Raw genomic sequence first — 22,767 nt, 5'->3', positions numbered from 1 at the left:
CAGGACTGATGTACTGGCATGAGTTTTCTGATTGAAGCACTGTTTCCTTATATAACTGAAATAGTATTGAACAGTGGTTTTTGTGCTCAGAAAGAAATAATTTATTGATCTTTTAAAGGGAAAATTGTGAATCTCATGAGGAATTATTGCATTTACTACTGAAATCAGTCATGTATTTTTGCTAATTGTGATAGAAAAATCAAATCACACAATTAATTGAAAGATCTATTGAATTTAACTCTCATTAGTCAATCCATCTGGGCACAGTTTTTTGTATATTTTCGTTTTGGAAGGAAATAAGCTGTTTACTCTGGAGAAACCTGTAAAGAAATAGTTTCCAGTCTTCCTTTTTTATACTGAAGACTCAAATCATATTCTCTTACTGATATGTGTCATTTTCAAACCCACTTCTAAAAGATAAGGATGAAAATTCATTTGAAGTTAATTTCAGGAAGGTCAAAAATATACAGAGCCTGAAGAGAGTTTTTTGTTAAACAATTCCTTATGTTTCAGTCCTTATAGATAAGAGATTTCGTGCTGTGATTTGAACTCCTTAAAATGTTTCCAGACATGTATCATAACATCACTTTCCTTTTAGATAATGGTTATTCTTTCCTGTTTTGTTTTGTTGGTGTATCATGTTTTGTAGTTTTTCCTTTTTTTTTGGTTGTTTGCCAGTCATTATTGAAACTTGTAAAGATTTAACCTTTGATTCAAATAAAACAAAAACAGGTTTGATTTCAAATGAAGAGCATCTGATACATAGCTTCCCTCTTTTCACTTTGGTTTATAAAGCTTAAAATAACTTTGAAAAAAAGATTAAGACAATCTAATCTAGGCACAGTCATGACTTCATGATATAAGTCATTTTCAGGTTTTTTGTTTTTGAAATCTCATGCATGAAATATTGTGCTTAACCCTTGACAGCTTAAGGTTTTTTCTGCCAGTAGAGGGCAGGGTTAATGCCATTATGTCAAGTTTATATTCCATGGAGTACCACGTAAGCCACATAACCACACTATTACATCAGGATATTGTACAGAAGGAGTGAAAAAAACCAAATTTTACCATTAAGAACAATGGATTGCTCTTGTTGTGGCTTTTCCACCATTGAAGTTGAATGAATCAACCAAACCTCTCGTGACCTCAACCTCATGAAAAAAAGATCAACATGTTGTCCTTGCACATACAATCTGTATTCATATTCAGTTGTTTGGTTAAGATTGCATATTTATCTTACTATGTCATCTGTAAAATATAAGTGACCTGTACACCGGAACAGGGGTATCAGTCAAATATATTCTATAGAAAACTTAATCTGTGTATTTTTATAACTGGCTTGTAGTTAAACTGTTTTTCAGGTTGGCCCTTTCATACTCGGCAGTGTACTGAGTATATCTGAAATATCAATCAAGAAATGAATTAGTTGAATTCTAAGAAAAACTCTACCATGTCACCTGTTGAATCAGTTTCAAAAAGAGTGTGGTGCTCAACTTTTTAAAAAAGGGATTATATTTCAAGCTGATCATTAAAAACTGTATAAACGGAATATTTGCTATCCCTTTTATATTAATTGTTCTTTTTTGTCAAGTCTTTGGAGAGAAACTTCCATTTTTCTTAATAAGGAAATGACAAGTAGAAAGGACACATAATATCCAGTCTAAATTTGGCCCAACCCTTGGGGTCAATATGACTGTACCATATTATTCAGAATGCCCTGCTTTTTAATTTACCCCCAATCCCCTGTAACAGGATGTAATACTTCTCAGCTGCCACCCGCCTACAATAAAACCTTACATGTCGAGGGAAATTATGAACCTGTGAGATTTGGGTACACATAATACACAGACTGATTCATTTCAAGTAATTCTTTTGAGTGTAATGGGATAGCACATTCATGTGACATACATTACATAAGCAGGTTGCCCAGTCATTAACTAGTAATATCAAATACTATTTCATTTTTTTTGAAAAAAAAACTTGTTCAGTGTATTTAAAGTGAAAGCAGATAACAATTTAAAACAGTTTGAATTAGTAATCTGGTGGATTTGAAGTGGAGATTCGAAAAGATTTGTGACTTATGAGATATGTCCTGTTTCAGTATTACCTTCCTTTGCTATTGTACTTTTTCTGAATAAGGAAGTTGCCTGTTGTTGTAAAAAGAACTGAGTACAGAACTTGGATATGACACATTTCAGATTCAGTCTTGACCTCCCTTTGCTATTGTATTTTTTCTCAGAAAGGAAGTTGTCAAGGATTATTATAATAATAAAAAACTTCATTGTTATCATTAAGTATATTTGTGTAGCCAGGCAAGAGGGATATAGTGGGTGATGAATGTTGTTCTTCATAATAAAGAGAATATCTCTAAGTAATACATGTATGCAGTCAGATGGACACAATGACCAAATTGTGGTTTACTGGTGTATAATTACAGGATCCAGAATAGGGACAAGGGTCAAAAAAGGTCAACAAATGTGACATCTCTTTTATTGTCCAAGTGTGGCTCCCTGGCCTCTGTGTGATACAGCTTAATAGAAGTAAAGTCATTAGTCCGGATTGTAATCAAACATATATATCTGCAATGCATTGAGAGAATAATTGAATTTAAACTAAAGAAGGAAAGAGAAATTTGTTTGTGGGGAAATTCTGTGTGTCAGCAGTCATTGTGTGTGTGCAAGAAGTTGTGTGTAAGGTCTTGGTATGTGTGTGTGTGTGTGGGGGGGGGGGGTTGATGTACAGGTATGACATGAAGATGAAATCAGATTCAGTCTATCATGGCTTAATGGGGTCAAAGTGCATGTGTCAGTGGCCAGGATATTTCACTTAAGTGAAAAAAAAATTTCCCTCACTTAGTGTCATCATAATCATAAAATTTTCATTTGAATTATTTTCAATTGTTTGATGATATCTTTTGAGTGCAATGAAATATCAATATCTTATATTCATCTGATATACATTGTGAAATTGATATTTAATGTGTGATTAATTTCAAAATATTATTTATTTGGTGAGCACCATCTACGATAAATGTCTATTGTTTTTAAATGTGCACAACCAAATTGAAATATAATGATTGTTGACTACGCCTCAAACATGTAAAGTTAATAACATTGAACTCCTTTTAGGCCTTTCATGTTAGAACAGTCTGAAAGTATATTTTAATGTGGACTGTGTCGTTTATATCCAGGTAAAAACAACTCCAGAGTTAGCAAATGTCCATCAAAGAGACTAAGAAGGAATAAATTATCATCCAGGGTCCTACTTTGGCATAAAAAAGAAGACAGAAATGTACATTTTCACCATCTTTAATTGTGTATTTTGAACTTAAATTTATTTACCTTACCTTCGGAAGATCCATTAATTCCTTATTAGTCAGATTTTTAAGGAAGACATTTTAAAGGGAAATTATCTAGATGAAAAGGGGAAGTTTTTTTATAAGGGGCTAGGCTGAATATTTTTCATGAAGGTACAGTGTATATATATATATACATACATACACTGGTACATTTTACTAATTGATGTAGATTTGAGATACTCATTGAGTTAAAACTTCTTGGTTGAATCATTGTGCAGAGAACTTTAAACTTGTTTTACAGGATGTTTTTATGGGATGTTTAGATGATTAATTCTAGTAGGAAATGTATTAATATATAACGAATTTAATGATGTTTTTCAACATGAGGTCAGAAAGGTGGCACATTTAACATTGATGTGTCATATGTAATAGACAAACTGTGGTCAGTGTACATATTGTAAACTAAATTAACAGTTTATTCCAATGTAGCATGTAGCAAAACATGAATACCAGGATGTGTTAGTCTGTTTTAAGTGCTCAAACAGAGTATGGTTCTTACTGAACGTCACTTTGAAGTGTGCATTGACTGTACCTGTTTCACCTTTAGTGACATGATGAAATTATATTAATATATAACAAAATTAATGATGTTATTCAACACAGGATCACTGAAGTTGAAACTCAACATTGATGAGCCACGCGTAACAGACCATAGTATGTTCAGTGTACATATTGTTAAATAAATTGACAGTTTATTCTAATATAGCATGTGACAAAACGTAAATACCATTAAGTGACATGTTAGTCTGTTTTAAATGCTCAAACAAATTATGGCTCTTACTGATCTTTACTTTGAAGTGTGCAGGGACTGTACCTGTTTCACCTCTGGTGACATCATGACACCTTCACATGACATAAAACTATAATTCATTCTGTTGGAGAGTAAGATTTAATATCCTACACTTTTAAAGATAGCTCATCTAGACTGTGTAATTAAGCCTGCTAGACATGTCTATTACCTGGTGGACCCTTCCATTTGTAGAGTCTGTCTCAGGTGCATAATCACAGGTAATATTAGAGGTACGCACTTAGGGATCAAGACTCACAAAGTCAAGTTCATTAATAGAAATGATTAACAATGTTTTCATTTTTAGTTATGAACCCTTAAGAAGCAAATCTGCAATATTTGGACTCCTTTGATACCGCACTCTCCCTTAAAAAAATTGTTCCATAAAAAATTTAATACTCCTTGTGAAAGAAAAGTTTATAAGATGAATTTTGAGTGGTTTCTCTCACTTTTAAATTTGAGAAAATGGGACATTTTTTGGTACAGTCATGCGCCCAAATAGTCATATGTCACTTTCGGTTCTAAAGTGGACAGTGTTTTCCTGTAAATAATTACATGGGCACTTAATTACAGTGAAGAGCAGTGATTCACAACTCCTTGGAACTTTGACAATGCCTGCATTGTTACCTGCAGGGCCCCTGAGCTCTATGATGTCACAGTCAACACTAAAGAGTTACCCCATATAAAGTAGTTATTAAAGTGCTCCAAATATTTTCATTTTGATTATGGCAAAGGTGTATGGGTAACTGAACATCGTACATGAATATCTAACTAGTGCTGTGTTTCTTTGAAAACAAAACTGGAAGGGAAACTGTTTATCTGAGTCAGATTTTAATCATACAAATTGAAACATTTATTTATATTTATGTTGTGTGTAACAGCAGAGATAAATGCAGGAAAACTGATGAGAAACTGTTGATTTCACATTTTGAAAGTTCCTTAATTGCCTGATTCCATAATTTCTACTGGGGGTTGGAGTCGGGGGGGGGGGGGGGGGAAGCATTTGATTTTAGCAAAGGAAATAAAAAAACAAATTGAGGAATAAATAATGAATATACATGTACTGTATTGAGATAACTATGATAAATGATAAGAATTCAAAGATGTTTCAGAGACTACAGAAACATTTTTTTTTTAGAGTAGAGACTCTGTATAAGGGATGATTTGTTTTAATGGTAGATTGGTGGTGCATGTTTATTATGAGTAAAGCCAGAGGAGAAAAACAATTTAGATATTATCTTGTTCTTTAAAAAATAAACTGTTTTGATGGGTTTCTTTAATTTAAATATGTCATTTGAATCTGTATCAGTCAGTAAAATACTAATACACAATTGACTTTCTCCATTTCATTTTCTATGTAAGGACACATAATAAGAAAGAAAATAAATATGAAACCCAAAATAAATGTTGTTACAATGTATATACAAGAATGGTTCAAATTTGTCATAACCTGGATGATATGATTCACAACATTTGTGCCCATAGTGAGTCAGGAGTGTTTTCAGAAAGATGCATGTGCAAAGTACGGACCCATTACAAAGTGAAACTATAAAAGAAAAAAAATTGTGAGTGTCACATGCGGTGGTGAAAAGAATACATCACATGCTGTGACTCAATGTTATTGCAGGTAAGGAGAGAGACCCGTGTACCTCTCTTGCCCTCTATATGGGTCTTTGATACCTAAACCTGAGTTCAACTCAGGGGTCTTTTTGAAGGATGCTCTTAACTTCAGTATAATGATTTCACTCAGTGTATTCAGCTCACAAGTAACTTAATGCCCTTACTTTGCAGTGCTTGTATCAGATGACACGCTTTACCTCTTTCGACAGAGTGATAAACTAAAGCTTGTAGTCAGTCCCTAATTTGGTGACGGTATTGTTACAGAGGATGTCAACTGTATGTCAGTTATTTGACGTGACTTGATGTATCTGTAGATGGAACTTTGAAATTGGCAATTGTTTGCCTAGATAGGTCATGTGAAAGAGAAAATATTTCATTATTCCTGATCCATAACATTTATCTTGTTTTGAGTTTAAATTTTTTTTTTGTCTTCCCTTAAATAAAAAAAAAAAATGATCAAATAAAGGAACTTGTATGAAAGATGCACAAGACTTTTTTAGAGCCTCTCAATTGGACCATATTTTAAATAAGTTAAAGTGCCAAAAGATGTGCCTACTTTTCATAGTGAAACCGAGTGAAGTAAGAAAAATATATCCCTAGGGGAAAATGTGGGAACATTTGTTGAATCCATGCTGCAATTTTGGTGTAAATTTCAGGTGGCCTGGATTAATTTGTGTGTCAGCTCCAGACAAATTATGATTTTAATGTGTACCAAATTAAAGCCTGACAAAGGTTGTATAAGGATAAGATGGATGAGACCAATTTGAAGAGAGCAACAAAAGAATAGGCTAAAAAACTTGAGGCACCACACAAAAAGGAGACCATAAAAGACTTCAAATGCCTTGGCTTTGTGATGAAATAAAAGTGTTTTTTTTTATGCGAGTCCTGAGAAGTGAGCCAGGCCAACAGGGCAACTGCTTCTTGTGCTCTTGAGTTTTATTGATAGTGATTGTAATTGTTTTGGATATGCTTTGTTGTTCAATGAGATGAGAGTTCCAGTGCACTGTAACCTTGGAACACCTGTAGACAGGTGAGCAGACAGGGTTAATGTCACCTGTGGAGTCCCATCTGTTAACGTAGAGTAGCATTCAGAGGATTTGTAGACATCTGTGTGACTGTGTGTGTTTTGTAATTTACTCAGGATTTGCTTGTTTTTTAACATAACTTTTTGTTTTGGTCACATGGGACATTTGTTTTCCTCATGTCTGTGTCAATTATTTATTCACTCACTATGAGAAAAAATGACAGTATATACCTGGACACTTGCTCTTCTGCCCCTCCCCCTCTAATTTCCTTCTATACCCTAGAAATGCATGCATAAAAGTACAATTTGTACAACTTAATACTCTCAAATTGAACACTTGACCCTTTTGATTTGCCCAGGAGTAGCTGTACATTGAATTTATTACCCATGTGCTTTGTGATCTTTGTCATTTGAACATACAGATGCCACAGTCAGGAGAAGGTGAATGGTAATTACATACACAGATGTCTTGAGGCATGACTGCTGCATCCAGGCAGGCTAAACCCAAGTCCAGGGCCAGGAAGGCTTGCACCAATGTGGGTCGAAACAGTAGCAAATTTTCAGCCAATAAATTTGGGTGTTATTGCTCTCCTGTCTGCATGAATGGTAGATAAAAGGTCCTCTGCGCTCCCCTTTGGACACAATTAATTGATTTTAAGGCAACAGCAGAAAGCAAGTTTACTAACATAACATTAGAGGAGAAGCGGCTATTTTCTTTTCTCTCTCACCTGTGCCAGAGTTGTGCCACTTGTGCATTATTGTATAATAATAGGCTATTAGTCCAGAGGCTCTGTTTGATTAAGTTAACTGCGCTGTTGCAGTTTTAATGGTTGTTGATTTTGCAGCAGATATTGACATTCTCTTCTTATTAGTGTAGGTGTCGGCAATCAGAAGTGAATGAAAACCTTTATATACTGGTTCAGAAACAATTGATAGTAATATTGGAAAGAGTCAGTTTTATGTTATTATTGCCGATTAGGATAGAACAACCTGGGCATTTAGCACTTACCAGCCTATAAGCGTAACTGATGTAAAACATCACTTAACACCAGCTTGTACAACAGTTTATTTGAATGCGCTTTGTTATAAGAGTATATCTCTGACTTCATAACCATTTTGATTGTTTAAAATTCAGTGCAAGGCATGCTCATCCCTCTTGTGTGGTAGCTTACTTCACTGTCATAAAAACTGTGTGCCATTAGATCATATTACTTTGTACAGGTGTAAAAGGTGCTTTACACAACACTGCACACCTTCCCTTGCAGCAGTTGGTGGCAGTTTTTTAAAGGATGAAGCATGGGGATAACTGGTATATCACTCATTTTTTAATTTATAGATTTTCAATCATTTCTAGCCTTCCCCACAGACTGGCTGTTTTTATAGCTCTGGTGACAATGGTGGTAGTGAGTTAGTCCAGGGATATCAGTATAGCTTGCATGATCTGATCAGTATTCTGCAGACATGGGTGCCATTTCTTATAGATGATATATGCTGATGGAGACGCGCTGTCAGATGGGGTAGGAAATTATACTGTGACACACACACTGGTGGTTGTGTCATAGAGGATTGTGTCATTGTCTTCTTTGAGACAGGTACTAATATACCACACCCCTGGTTAAAAACTGTCATCTGTCCAGCAAAAACAATTTATGTGACATGTGAATAGCAGTAGCATGTACATGCAAGTTGAACTAGCATTATAGTTTGCAGCATCTGAAAATGTGATGCTTAAAATTGTGCTGGTGATAAAAGATTAATCATAAAGAAATAGATAAATAAATAAACAAACAGACAAATATTGTAGTTTTTACCAAATAAATGTATAAAGTATGTGGTGAGGTTTTGCAATAAAAACTAAATTATTTCAGAATATTTCCTCTTGAATATTATTGATTTAAGAAAAACACCATGACATTACGTTTATTGAACATGTATGGCTTTCAGTGGAACTAACAGACTAGACTGTGTGGCATATGCATGGATGTGTCATTACACAGCAGTTGAATTATGATAGGCCAGTTGGGTTCCTGATTAGCAGGACAGAAATCTATTGAATATATTACAATAGCTCTGGATAATGCTCCCAGGTAATTAACTCCTTAGAGCTTCTACACAAGATATCAATATTCAGACTACCAGATGTACATGTAGAAGTTGGGATCACAATGTTAATACACCCCCTACAATCTTCCTGTATCCCTTTTTCTTAACCAAAAACCCTAATGTCTGTATCTTCCTGCATTCATAACACTGAAATATCTGATTGCCTTTGTTTTTTCTGCTATGCTAATTTCTTACCGATGCATAAATAGTTATGATGAAAGATAACCTGTCAATATCTTAGAAATAGATATCAGAGAGATGATAAATTTATAATTGTTGGAACTTACATGCTGGTAAAAATAAGATAAAAGGATCAAAACAGATAAGAAACCCTCAACTTAGTGGAAACATGTAATTTTAGAAATTTCCATATTGTGAATTGTAGGGCAATATGCATGCATGCTTTAATAAATGTCAGTTTTCTTTTAAGTATTATTTTTAACCTTTGATATCAGTGTGGTAGCACCTGCACCTGTAATTTATATTTGCTAACACTAAATAACTTTTTTTGTATTAATTCAAACATGAAAAGCATCTTTTTCTATGAATTGATGAAAACAGTTATTATATTTTATCAGATCCTCTGCGGTGATATTTATATGTATTGTTAAAGGGAAGATCTCAAATGTGTCTATTTTTTTTTTACCTTTTTTCTTCAACTGTGCACCTCTATCTAATTATCTCTAGATATCCTGTATGTCTAAATAAAGAAGACCCTTTAAGTGTTCAACAGAATGTCTTGTATCAATGAGATATCTTGTACAACAGGAAGTTGGTGTTACTGATATTAGAATCTTGATGATTAAATCTAAGATTAGCTACAGGTAGATGCCCAAATAAGCTGATATTGAAATGTTTGAGTCATCAACAAATAAGGAAAGTAATAGTGAAGTAAATGATAAGGATATAGAATGTTTTATGGTTGATATAGAAAAATGAATGGGAGGGCAAAAAAGTACCCAGGGACATAACTTTTTTTAATGCAAAACTTCAATAAAGTACAAGTTGAAAAGATACAAAAAATATACACTCACTCACTGTCTCTCTTTTATAATATACAGTGCCATTATTTGTATAAAATATCTATGAAGATCCATATAAATAGAAGATTCAGTCTTTTGTTCCAGTAAGTCTGTTTAATCACTTATTGATTTAAATTCATGTTTATACTAACACACCCTCTATAAAACAAGGTAAATGGCCATTTGTTTGTTTTAAGATTCTCAAACTGGTAATTAGCTTTAACGGACAGGTAACAGTTAATCAATAACAAATAATCAACTGATTTCCAATAGAAAAAAATTTCCAAACACAAATTCAAAATTAAACTCATTTGTTATCGCCCTTTAGTGCTTCCCCATGCCTCCAATGCCAACCAGGTCTTGCTTATCACTTATTAACTACAAAAGCCTTATATTGGGGCACCTGATCTGTTATATAACTGGCCTTTACAGGTACCCCCAAGAGCCCATTCAAATCTAACTGACTCCATTCAAATTTAAAGAGCTGCCAGGGTGCATTGTGGGAAGTGTTTGTAATGAGGCCATTTAAATCACCCAGGCTCAGTGTACAGGTTAAAGAGATGCCAAGTGGAACAGTGTAACAGACAGAAGTTGTACAGTTTTTGACAAAATTTCTGTGGCAATAGACCAGAAGAGATTTAAAACTTGCATGAATGAGGGATGCTGATATTCTAGAAGAGGTGAGTTTGTAAAAAAGGACAGAAATATCGACTATTTTGTCCAACTAGCTTCAGCTTTGGTTTCAATGGAGGTAGGCAGCATTTAACAGAACACGGGTACTGAGTTGGTATTTGGTGATGGGAGAGGTGGTATGTGAGCATGCATTGCACTGTGTAAACCACAGGAGTGCCAAACAGATGAGTTTGCTGTACGTCTACCTTGTAAAAATAAGCAAATGAACAAGATATATAAAAGAGGCAGCAGTTGATGGAGGGATCCTGACCTCTGCACAGAAGAAGGGACACCATGAGATCATTGCTCAGGTTGGAAATTAATTATTATTCCTGGCTTCTCTATGGCTTCATGAGGTTGCCACAGTTTTCATCTTAGTGATACTTAAGACGGGGTTTTTGTTGCATTTTAACTACTGTTTAATGTGCAACATGAATATTAAGTGTAATCATTCGGACAAGTTACAAACATAAAAGTGACAGAGGGGTACTTAAACTCACATGTTGTTACTGGAAGTTTGCCAACAGAGAAAAGAGTTTTCTGATTATTGGTTTAAATGTTCCATTTTACCGACCCAGGGTAGACATTATGCGCAAGGAGGTCCGTTTAATGTGCAACATAATGTCAACCTGAGCAGCATGTGTAACAAAATGCTGATGTCAGAAAGCTGTTGGTGTGCACGTAATTTTCATTTTACGTTTTGTGTTTTGTGGAAATAATGTAAAAAATACAAACTGATCTTTCTATTTTAAGGCAGCATTGCTTAAGGTATGTTTTCCTTTTTGAAAACAAAATATAATCGGTTATTTAACATAATATTTACAACATGTAGGATATATATTTATAGCCATTATTTCCTGACTAATATAATCTTGAAATGTTAAACCCATTTCTTTAAGGAGTATTTTCAAATTAAATGTAATGAAATCTGTTTGCTTTCTTATGTAACACTTGGTTATTTTATCGAAGGCAAAAGGTCACTCATTCAAATGTCACAATGTATAACGTAAACTTGTCATTTTAAAGTTGCACTTGGTGAAGAGCATTAACAAACAAGAGATATTGAAAGTCAAACCAATACTTCAGAATATGTTGAATTATGTATTCTTACATCTTGGTATGAAGGATGTTCTGATATAATGATATGATTCAGTATTTGAGGTTGATGAATGTGAATATTGAGAGCATCCTCTGGGCACTTGTCTTGCAGCAAGATAGGGCTGGAGATAAGTGTAAGATTGCATCTGACCCAGGATGTACAGGCTGCCAGGAGTGCAGTAATTACACATCAAGAAGGAAATATGTTACATTTCTGAAGTCTCGCTCTCTCTGTGAGTATAGGAGCTACCAATCCCTTGTAGCTAATATGTTGTAAATCCAGAGAAACTCAGTGATTTAATCGCTATGTAGAATGGGAAACGCTGTTTGAAAAATGAATGACTGTATCACCCCCTGCCTGTGACATTAGGAGTCCTTTGCACCCTGGGAAAAGTTACAATGAGAACAAAGTTGCTTGCTCTTTGCTAGCAATGTCACTTTTGCTGTGAGAGCAAATTATTTATTCCCAAGCTCAGATTACAGTACCTGTAAGAAAATAAAACTTACTTTCTCAATTTTTTGTCAAAGTTTAGTAACACATTCTGCCAATTTTCAAACTTGTCTAAATACGCACACACACTGTCCTACAGCACACAGTGGCACAATATAGCAAACTCCCTGAAATTGATGTTATCTAAATGTAGGAAATATGTGCTCTGTTCCCCTTGCTCTGTGTCTGGAGAGATGGCATGATGTCTGTGAGATAACCTTAACTCCACTGATACAACTGTGATTAAGCAAATGAATTGCCTGTTGCTTTGATCTACAGTTTAGAATTGTTCTACAGGTGTGATAATGCATTAGTTACTGTTGAGGGTTCACAGTTCTAACAGGGAGATCAAAGGCTCCTGTCTCAGAGGTATTGTCCCAGGGAAAAGTGCAGGACTAAGAAGACTTGTACCTCATTTCTAATTACACAGGGGTCGGGAAGCCATTATGCATCATTTATATAATTGTATTGCAGTGAATTTCCTTTTGACATGACTGAAGTGCACAATATGGAAACCTGAAGTTTCTGAAAAAAAAACTATTTTTTTAATGAAAACTTAGCAAGAGTATATTTGAATGTAGAAGACAGTAATATGTAGTTGGTGAGATACCTGAAGTACCGGTCAGTAACATGATCTGGTTAATTATGTATTTAGCACAATTTAGCACCATATTCACCTGTTGAAAACACTGTAAAAGAAATAAATAGATAATTACAGCTCTCTAAATGGAAGGACGAATAAGGGCTGTAAACTATTGATATGTAATGTAAGCAATCTACATATATTTTTATCAATGCAATATTATTTTCAATAAACAATCTTTGAAGAAAAAAATCTGCACTCTGACTCTAAATTATCTTTGACTTCCAAACTTGTGATAGACAAGAGACATGTTGAGGTTGCTACCTAGACAAATTGATTACATGAAGCCATGCAGTAGATTAGAGACTACTATCACTTCTGACCTTTTATACTGAAGTCAGCAGAGGGAAAGAATCCCTGCTCTGGCCTGATTAGATTCACCACTACTACATGATGAACCTCATGAATCCAGTACACTTTAACTGAGTGGATTCAGGGGATTATCAGTAATATATATATATGCTGCATCAGGTAAGTTGTTGGCATAAAGGTGTTGGTAAGAGGAAAAGGAAAGTTGTGTTTTAAAATTGAGGCACATAGTTAAGGTGGCATTGCTGGTGTGTAGATGAGGTAAGTGGAACAGACTGAATACTAGTGGTTGTTAGAAAAATTGGAAGTTTCAGTGCTCTGTTTCATTATTATACAGTATCAGTGTTTTTATTTTCTTATACTATGGAATATCTTGAATTGATAAGATTGATTAGGGTGATACACATGCTTGCCAGGGTTTTGTTTTATTTTGTTTTTTCTCTCTCCTTGTGAATATTTTGGTGATTTATTTTAAGAAAAACCTTGGTCTTCTCTGTCACCTCAAGGATACAGTTGGCTCTTTGGTGGTGGTGGCAAGAGTTTTTTTAATTATATTTTGCTTCAAAGGTTCATTGATTCTATCTCTTCCTTGCACTATTAGTTCTTTTTTGTTTTTGCTGGGTGCAGACATTTATCTCTGGCTATGCATATGACTGCTTAGTGTTACATTGATAGATGATGCCTACTGGTTAGGTTAATGAATCTTTCCAGCAGATCTGACTCACTTGATGTATGAGCTTGCGTGGCAGATCATGCAAGAAACCAGTAGATCATATATGCAAGACATAATGACCGCTAGATGACCAGTGGTCAAGGGAAAATGTGCACTTGCTGATTTCATAACCTGACAGTTACAAACACAGATCTGCTTGTCAGTATTTGAACTGTGGTTGTTACATGTCTGGCAGTGCAGTTATTGATAGCGGTGTTGGTTTTGCCATGAAAATATGTTGTTGCACAGTGGGTAAGAACAGTTTTAGTTTGTTGGCGTAGGTCCAGCTGTGCTTTTGTTGCTCAGTGACAGAGCTGGGGCTGGGTGACAAATGAAAGGTCATCCAAAATTGTTTACCGTGATTGATGCTGACTGGTGATTCAGTCCACTGCTGTTTGGGCAGCCATTGCAAAGGGTCAGACCTCTCCTTTGTTAGCACCTCTTGCACGTAATGATTATATCAGAGCCTTTAGGTTTTGTTAACAAGGTTTGGGTATTGTTTCTAAGGTGGGTACCTGGTTAGCTTGGTCTGGCTAGGACAACAGCCAGTTTGTTTAGACAAGAAAGGCACACGTCTTAGGTGTTTGCTGGTGACCCTTGGGATAATTTGCATAGAGCCCAGATCTGTCGAGGGGCACCTCTGCTCGTGTCACATTTCACTTGCAGCTAGTGAGGAGGTATACACCTCGCCTCTCTGATTACAACCTTGGGGAAGATTGATGCATTGATAAAACTTCTGCAATTAACTTTTGGAGACAGTTTAATAGGTTTCTTTTCAGTCGGTATTCTGAAAGATTTCTGCAGGGTGATCAACCCCATTTTATGCATTACTGCTCTTTTTTAACCACTATGCTGACAGATTATGCCATTAGACCCCCTTTTTGCCTTGTTTTTTTCATGAACCTTTCTCCAATTGTGAGCAAAGCTCCAATACGGGGACACAAATACCCTTTGTCCCTGCCACTAAAACCTGTTGCTGTTTTGGATTTAGGCACATTAAGCACAAGCAGCCAGGCAGGAAAAGTAGCATTATTCTAATCATTTGCATCTGAATATGTATTCCCGCTCCCCTGTGCCCATGTGACCCCTTAATTGTAAACCTTCACTACACCTGTGGTCATGTGACCTCCAGCAGCCTATAAGAAATAAGTAGGTGTGTGTAAACGTATGTAGACCTCTCTCTATTAGTATCTTAAAGCCTTACCTCCTACACTGAACAAGGAGGATGTGACGGAGTGGAGTAAATGATTCACTAGTACACTGACTGCCATCGAGTAGACTTTACCTCTTACTTATTGGATTTACATACTTCATATTTATCTACTTATAACAACATGGATTAATGGATTTTCAATTATTGGACACATTAAGGTATTGGTTTCTTTCATTTGGTTATCATTTACTGTGAATACATAATTGGCTCCTCTGGTTAGAATATTTATACGAAGGTGTATCATGCGGGAGGTTGGTTTAATAGAATTATTCGATTCTGTTGGTCATGGACTTGCTGGTAATTATGATAGGAGAGTTGTGTCAATATACAGATCATTGAGATATTGATTATCATTTTTTTCTTGTTATAAGGAGGATGATTTTGTGACAAAAAGGAGTAATTGATTCTCATTTGGTTTGTATGTTTGTACTTCAGTTACTTAAGGTCGAAAAGAGTTGCAGGAAATTAATTCCAACTTAGAAATGGGATAACTTTTTAAAAGAGAAACTGCAGATAGTGTTCTCTGATTATCATGAATTTAAAACTGAAATAGACTGACTGTACCATTCTTTTTCTTTTGATTTGAATTACCTATAACTAAGTGCTTGGATATCTGTGTTAGGTAAGGCAAAGGGAAATTGGAGAGAGAAACTATTATAAAGTTCAAGTGGTTGAAAGGAAATGATGGAAATCTTTAAATGTTAAATTTCTCAATGAGCACAGTGTTCTTGCTTGCAGATAGGAAATAAACAATTTCCATATGACTAACATGGAGTTGTACACATACCACTGTGTTTCTTTAAAAAATTATATATTGTTAAGAAAAAATGGAATTATTGTTACAAGTTTCTAATTATATCTGAAGGGAAATGTACAAAAAGGCTTTGCTAAATAAAACATAGACATAGCAAAATTTCCTTTGATTTAAACAATGAACAAGGAAAATTATAGTAATTCATATCGAATAGAAATTCAAATTGAACTAGACTGAATTGGATATGGTGAAGCAGACTATTGAATATAACAGACTCCAAAACTAACAAGATCCAGTTTACACGTAGCAGTAAATTAGATCTTGCTATTTTAGTTAGAAAGATCTTCTAAGTCCCAAGAACCAGCATAAATTACACCTTGAAAAAATATCTAGAACTTCTGCCTCGTTTGTTCATATGAGTGTAGATGTACATTGGGTGACATATGGATAAAGTGTTTCTATTGAAGACTTCAGTATTCCACAGTCGGTCTTGCCCTTTCAGTAGTATTGATTTTCTTTTCCAGAAAGCAGACACCATTGTGAACTTGACTGTTAGAAAGGATACACGACATCAACTCTACCTCCACAACGACTATTAGATCAAGGTGAACCATATGAAGATTTGGGCTAACATGTTGGACTGCAGGCAATGTGTCAACATGGTCACCTTTTATACTTTCACCGGATTACTGCATTTAACAGCTCTAGTGGGAGCCTGGCAGATGAATTTCAATCCCAGATCCACAGTATCATTGTTTGAGATAGAAAGTAAGTTTTTTTTCTTTGTCTTTTGACATATGACTTAATTTTAAAACTTTCCACTAGTGAAAATATGAGCATGAAAAAAAAACTCCTCCTTTTATGTTTTTACAAATGGTTTCAGTTGTTTTATTTAAAAATATTCAAAACATATCACACATGAAGGATTCCCCATACAAACATGCCACAGTTTATTGGACTTGCACATATTCAAGACATTTTCCCTAACACTGCATTAGTTATTAGTCTAAATTAAATACACCTGCATAGGGAAGTCTCTTGCAGGGTCCAGGTTTGCCTGTGGGGATCATTAACAGTACCAGTAGAAAGCAAGTACCTGCATAGTAAAAACTTAAGATTTTATGGCTAGCCAACAGAGCACATCTTTAGATATCTTGTCACTGATGGCATACAGAGAGATATAAACCAACGATAAAAAACATATCCATGTCCTGGATCTTATAGTTACTGCTCTTTGTGTCTTTAAAACAATACTAAGTGAAGCCCTGACATGTACTGAGGTTTATTACCACCACATTTATGTTTTGAGTCGTATTTTTGGGGTTAGATGATTGAGGCAGACATGTGCATGGGTTACTGAAATTGCTTTTTTATGATGGTTACATGGGGGGAAAACGCTGACATGTTATCCTGTACTATTCTTAAAGTGAACTGTACAAGGAACTGACCAGCCATCTATCAAGATAATTACACATTTGTTGTTGAGGAACACAACTTATGCCTCTACAAGATGTTATCAGACTTTACCTCCCAATACGTGCCTATAAATTTGTGGACCAGTGCTCATTTTTTTTGCCATCCCTTTTTTTTCCAAGTAGAGGAAAGAGAAAATAAAACTCATTTTGAAAATTTATGGGCTACCTGTGTGTGAAATTGGCATAAATTTGAAATTCTAAAGAGATGCACTTCTCCCCGTGGCAAAAGTGTGCAGTGTTTTCAGCTCTATTGTTGAGAAATTCTTTTAAATTCAGGCCTTACGTCCTTCACAAAACCTCATCCCATATTTAAATATGGATTTCTGTTGTTATAAATACATGAAATTTGGCACTTGCGCATTATGAATCAAGTGATTTATTACAGCCGAGTGTAGTGAAATTGGTGCAAACAACCTCCCCTTGTTGAAAGTTTTTGAGACTTTCTCTGGTAACCATGGCCTGTCTGTTTGTCCCTACTCCAGTTACGTGTGAGGCCACAAATGTCCTAGTTTACGTACAAGATGTGAATGTTGACATGTATTAGTCTCCACCAGATAAATGTGTACCAAGTAAAGATGACACAATGAGAAGCAATCATTTGGCTGCCTGGGTCTGCTTCAGACCTTAGGATTAAAAAGTGAATTATTTTCCACACCAAAATGAAAAGATTAATTTTCAAATCCAGACATTGTGTGTATTTACTGTGGACATTGGAAGATTGGAAGAAAGTATGATATTTGACATAATAATTGCCCTAACCTTCGGTACCTGCCATAAGCAAACCTGCTTAACTTCCTAACTGTGGGAGACTGTTCCAATGAAGGGCCTAATAAACCTCTTCGTAGTCAATTTCTCCTATTGGTGTACTGTTGAGATGGTAAAATTGGACGGCATGCCGCAGGAGGCGAGTACTCGGGGGACTATGATTGGCAGGTGGTCCCTGAGCCTCCATTGTTGGGCTTTAGGATTAGTAGCTGTGGAGTTTCTGATTTAGGGGCATTATCTTACAAGGTACCAGGTATATAGTACTTGCCAGTCCCTACCTGGGGTGGATGAGCCTGACACCCGAGATGGCCAAAACTATACAGAATAAAAGCTTGCTTGTGTATGAAGGATGTCTTTCTGTCTATTACAGGAAATTAGTGGCTTGTTAAGGCAAAAAGGAAAAAAAATTCATTATGTAGTATGGTAGTTGAAGGAGTGGTTACGATAGTGCTGCTTTTATATAAGTAGACATGTTGATGTGTTGGCATGTACTTAATCCATACGGAAGAGATGCTTTGATCCATATTTGCTCCCGCTGCATAGAAAATCAGTTCAAGATGGATTCATGGATGGTGCTTTTGGTAGTCTTTAGAGGAAAAAAATCTGAACTGCATGGCAAGTTGCCAGCTGTGAAGTTCATCATTGGTAATAATGTACCCGTGTTGAGGCAAAAGAAGATGCTTGTTTGTACCTTCTTTTTTGTCACGTCTTCTGCCATCTTTATTGTGTGCCTTTCTCTCACCTGCATACCAATGAAGTAAAGTTTTCTAGTTCACCGAAGCCCTATAAAAGTTGTGGTCTCTGCTCTTAAAAATCCTCTCATTTCAAAGCCCCGTATCTGGACACAAATATTTGGGAGACTGGATATGTTTTGATAACGACAAAAGATCTGTAATGCGATGAGTGAAAAATGAGCAAGATCAGGGCTGTGTGTTCCACCAAGGTATTGTAGTGGGGAAGGGCACAGGCTTTGTTTCCCCCACAGAAGGATGCAGGTTGAGCCCAGGTGATTTTGTTTTCACAAAGGCCTTACCAAGAAGTTCTCAAGGACACTGTGGGTTTCATGACAAATATTCATGTTTTCCAAGACCTATCCCAAGTAAACAACTTATGTTTTTTGCTGTATCATATGACAATAATGTGTTTCATATTGAAATGGTCTATTTATTTATGAGGTTTATTTTATGTTAAAAAATCTTTGTTGAGGGATAAAAAGGATGTGTGTCACTGATAAAGTATCATGGTCTTGTTACGGTAAAAGTCATGATAACTTTGGTAGTTAAGTGATTGGGCATAGAGGTGAATCTCTGACACAAGGCAGGTAGTATTTGAGTAGGGATTACTTTGATTACTAAAAAGGAGGTGTAAGAGATAAAATTACATAGGAAAAAGCTTCGGTGAATAATGAATATATATAGAGTTGAGTGACAATTTTTCATTTTATTCACTGAGATTCTTCGGTTGAGAAACACTGTGGCACGAGGCACCGCACCAGGGGGTCAATGATTCACGCTAAAAGAGAAAACAAACTGATAACGTATTCAAGAGAGCTTGAAGAGTAATCAAAGATTTTATCTGAATTATGTACCTTGCGGTGCCCCTTTGCAAACAGCATATACAGTTCATCCCTCTTCCTTTATTGGTTTTTCACTGTTATCAAAATGATGCTTCATTTGCTGTTGTGCTAAATTGGACAAGCAGGGATAAGTCCTTTGAGCCAGTGTTACTTGTGGATCTGGTGGTTTATCGGACAGATTAAAGTTCAATTTTGCCATGATTGGGTATTTAGAGATAAATTAAATGTCACTATGGCAAATTAAAACTGAGATAGAAATTCTAATTCCAAGATTTGGACAACTAAAGCAGAGTTTTGATACTTGTGTCATTTGAAATCTTGCTCAAGATAAAAACCCATGTCTCTTAAAGAGTTTATGTAATATGGATGACAATTAAAATCTCTACCATGTACCCCTGAAAACTTTAAACTACAAATATACCATTTATCCTTCTGTTTTGTATTTTTGTCAAATTGCAGTAATGCATGTCCAACTTGACTTAATGATTATCGAGATGCCTATCTGGTCCTAAAATTAGAATCTTGCCACTTGACCATGGAGGCAGTCCACATCAGATAATACACAGGTAGTTGTTTGTGTGGGCCACAATGGTGTCTTGGTTTACTGGGCAGTTGTGTGACACTCTGGAGTTAACCTTTGCTCCCAGTGAAGCCGTGGCACCTGCCCCACCCCTGCTGCCAGGGTGTCTGGTGCACTCACCCCTTCCTCCTCTTCCTCACTGGTCCCCTGGCCCTGTCACAAATGTGCAGGTGTCACAAGATATGCCATGTCACCTGGGATCAAGCTATCTCAAGTTTCTAGCTCAAGCTGTCTAAGTTTCTAGATACGCTGTGTGTTCATATGCTATCTCCGTGATTATTTATATAATCATGTAACCTTTAGTATGAAGGGCATCTAAAGAGATTTTTCATGTTGACAGAAAGTGGAAAGTTGTTTTAAGTAACGTGTTACATCACATTCACCCTGGAGATGTTTTTGTGTTGGTTTGGCTTTGGAGAAAATTTGTTTCTGTAAAACAGAATTGTAGGTCAGGGTTGTCATTGACATACATTGAAAGTTTGGACATAAAACATATTGGTTTAGATAGTAACTGGTAAATGATAAACTGGTAATGCAAAAAAAAATTTTTTTTGACGGTGAACTTGTAGATTTTGGTGCTAATGGTAACCCCTGCTTAAGAACAAAAATTATTTGCTAGTAACCAAAAGACCCCTCCCCTTGGCTTGCATATATTTTGCAGTATTTTATAGCTGCCAGAATAAAAAAATGCATCTTACTGTTTTTCTACAACATAATAAGTATATTCATGTGTCTGGGGCCCCCTTTCCGTTGACGCCATAGCCGCGTGGCGTGCCATGCGCTTTGTGAACATGCTCCATTCAGAAAGCTATTAAAGCAGTGCTAAACTTTGTCGAATTATTATGAAACGCGTCCCTGTGTTATGTTGTTTTTGTCCCCTGTCACACATCCTCCCCTTTAACAGGTGTATACATGGTCGTGTTATCATTTCACAGTGCCTCAAGTTTACCAAGCGGCTCTTACCACCCTCGAAAGTCTAAGACGCAGTGTAGTAAAGGAGCCAGTGTGTACGTAGGTATTCATTTTGTGGAGGCTTTAGTTTTCATGCTGAATTGCACCCTTAATATTGAAGAAGAAATTCAAACAATCAATGTGACCCTGCATTAGATGATGTAAGCTGTTTCGCTTCACCTCCTTTAAGACCCTGCTGAATATAATTTACTGACCTAGGGCACAGGGAAGACTGAAGAAAGGCCCTCCAGCAGGGTTTAATACCTGCATTGTCAGGTGTGACTTTTAATGCATCATTTTACCAAAACCTGAGGCATCTAGGGGTCCAAATGAAATTTTACACAAGAGGAGAGCATTTTGCTATTTTTCTTTGTCCAAGAAGAAGCTTTTTGCTCTTTCTTTCTTGTCATCTGAATAGAATTTGTTGACAGTATAATAAATCAGGGATGTGTCGCCAACAGAGCCCTGAGGAGAATTGTATGCCCAAACACTAGTAGAGGAGTGGAGACTGGCAAGAGCTCATGTTGACAAGACTTCTGATGTCTTGCCGTCAGCCTTTGGTAGCTGTGAAGGGCTTCCAATTCCCCCCATGATTCAGCAGTTTTGGTCCTATTGTGTCATGTTGAGGAGTATGGAGCAGTGTCTTGTGACATCTTTGTGACACATAGCTTGTGTTCGCTGGTGTGTATAACTGTGCTCAGATGACCAGGGTGATAATCTGTGATACCTTATGAGAGGAGTTGGGGGCTTTTTATTTCCTGAATTGTAAGGCCTGCATTGAATTAAACGTGTTGGATAAAGGTAAACTTTCAGTTAAAGAAACCAATTATAAGATGGAGGGCAAAATATCAAAGAATTTAAGAAAAAAAGCATTTTTTTTCATGTGTCCCTATTTTTTTTGGACAGAAAATGAAAAGAATTGCTACAAGATATTCCTTTTCCCACATTGGCTCTTCTTGGAGGGTATTAAATGTTTGAGAAAGTGATACACTCTTGCCTTTACAATAGTTTAGTCAAGAAATGTTTCCTCAGACAGAATTGACCGGAGGGAGTATAAAATGTCAAGTTTTGGCATTATTAGATTGTGATATGAAACATGAGACGCGCATAAGAGCTATTGTCCTGTTAAAGTGTTTGTTTGGTGTGTGTGTGCTCAGAACTTGCGCGTCCACTTTCCAGTGAGCAGGGGGTATTATTATCATGTTTACACTTGAACTAACGAGTCTGATGGTCTAGGAAGGGGGCTACAGTCACCAATCTGATCAAGATGACTGGCCAGCCTGTGGTCATTTAATTGCTATGACCACAATGAATCTGACATCATCTCCATTAAAAACCTTGTTAATTTTGATATTTTTGGGACGAAGGTGAGATAAAATCTGTGAAAATTGAGGTAGCAGGTGTGGAAGTGATGTTGTTGTGGTATTTTTACATGTAGGGAAGGTGGGAGATGCTGATCCCGTCCAGCACTCCCTAATGTCACATTGATGACAAAAAGTGGTTTATTTATGACCTTGTTCCAGGCATGTTGTGCTCATGTTTACACAGTTTTCTTATGATGATACAGATAAAGGGTATTGTTGTTTTCTGAACAGAAAGAGAAAGGCACATAAAA

General features: G+C 36.1%; 1 protein-coding gene across 7 annotated transcripts in view; it reads left to right on the top strand.

Moving 5' to 3' along the window:
• The window catches only part of LOC106176529 (semaphorin-1A), a 52,481-nt gene that overhangs the window by 14,669 nt on the left and 15,045 nt on the right, over positions 1–22,767 (top strand). For 3 of the 7 annotated variants that reach the window (XM_087002592.1, XM_087002591.1, XM_087002587.1), the window contains exons 1-2: positions 15,016–15,209; positions 16,330–16,573. In XM_087002592.1, coding sequence (XP_086858718.1) covers positions 16,420–16,573 — 154 coding nt within the window. In that variant the 5' untranslated portion in view covers positions 15,016–15,209; positions 16,330–16,419. Of the gene's footprint in view, positions 1–10,397; positions 10,595–15,015; positions 15,210–16,329; positions 16,574–22,767 lie in introns of those variants that run through there. The other 4 variants (XM_087002589.1, XM_087002590.1, XM_087002588.1 and 1 more) reach the window with 3 other exon arrangements.

This window comes from Lingula anatina, chromosome 1 (genome assembly GCF_051362555.1).
Source record: "Lingula anatina isolate TDL-2025a chromosome 1, LinAna3.0, whole genome shotgun sequence".
NCBI classification, from domain to species: Eukaryota; Metazoa; Brachiopoda; class Lingulata; order Lingulida; family Lingulidae; genus Lingula; species Lingula anatina.
Note: the sequence above shows the minus strand (reverse complement) of the source record. Positions and strands in the feature narration are given on the sequence as shown.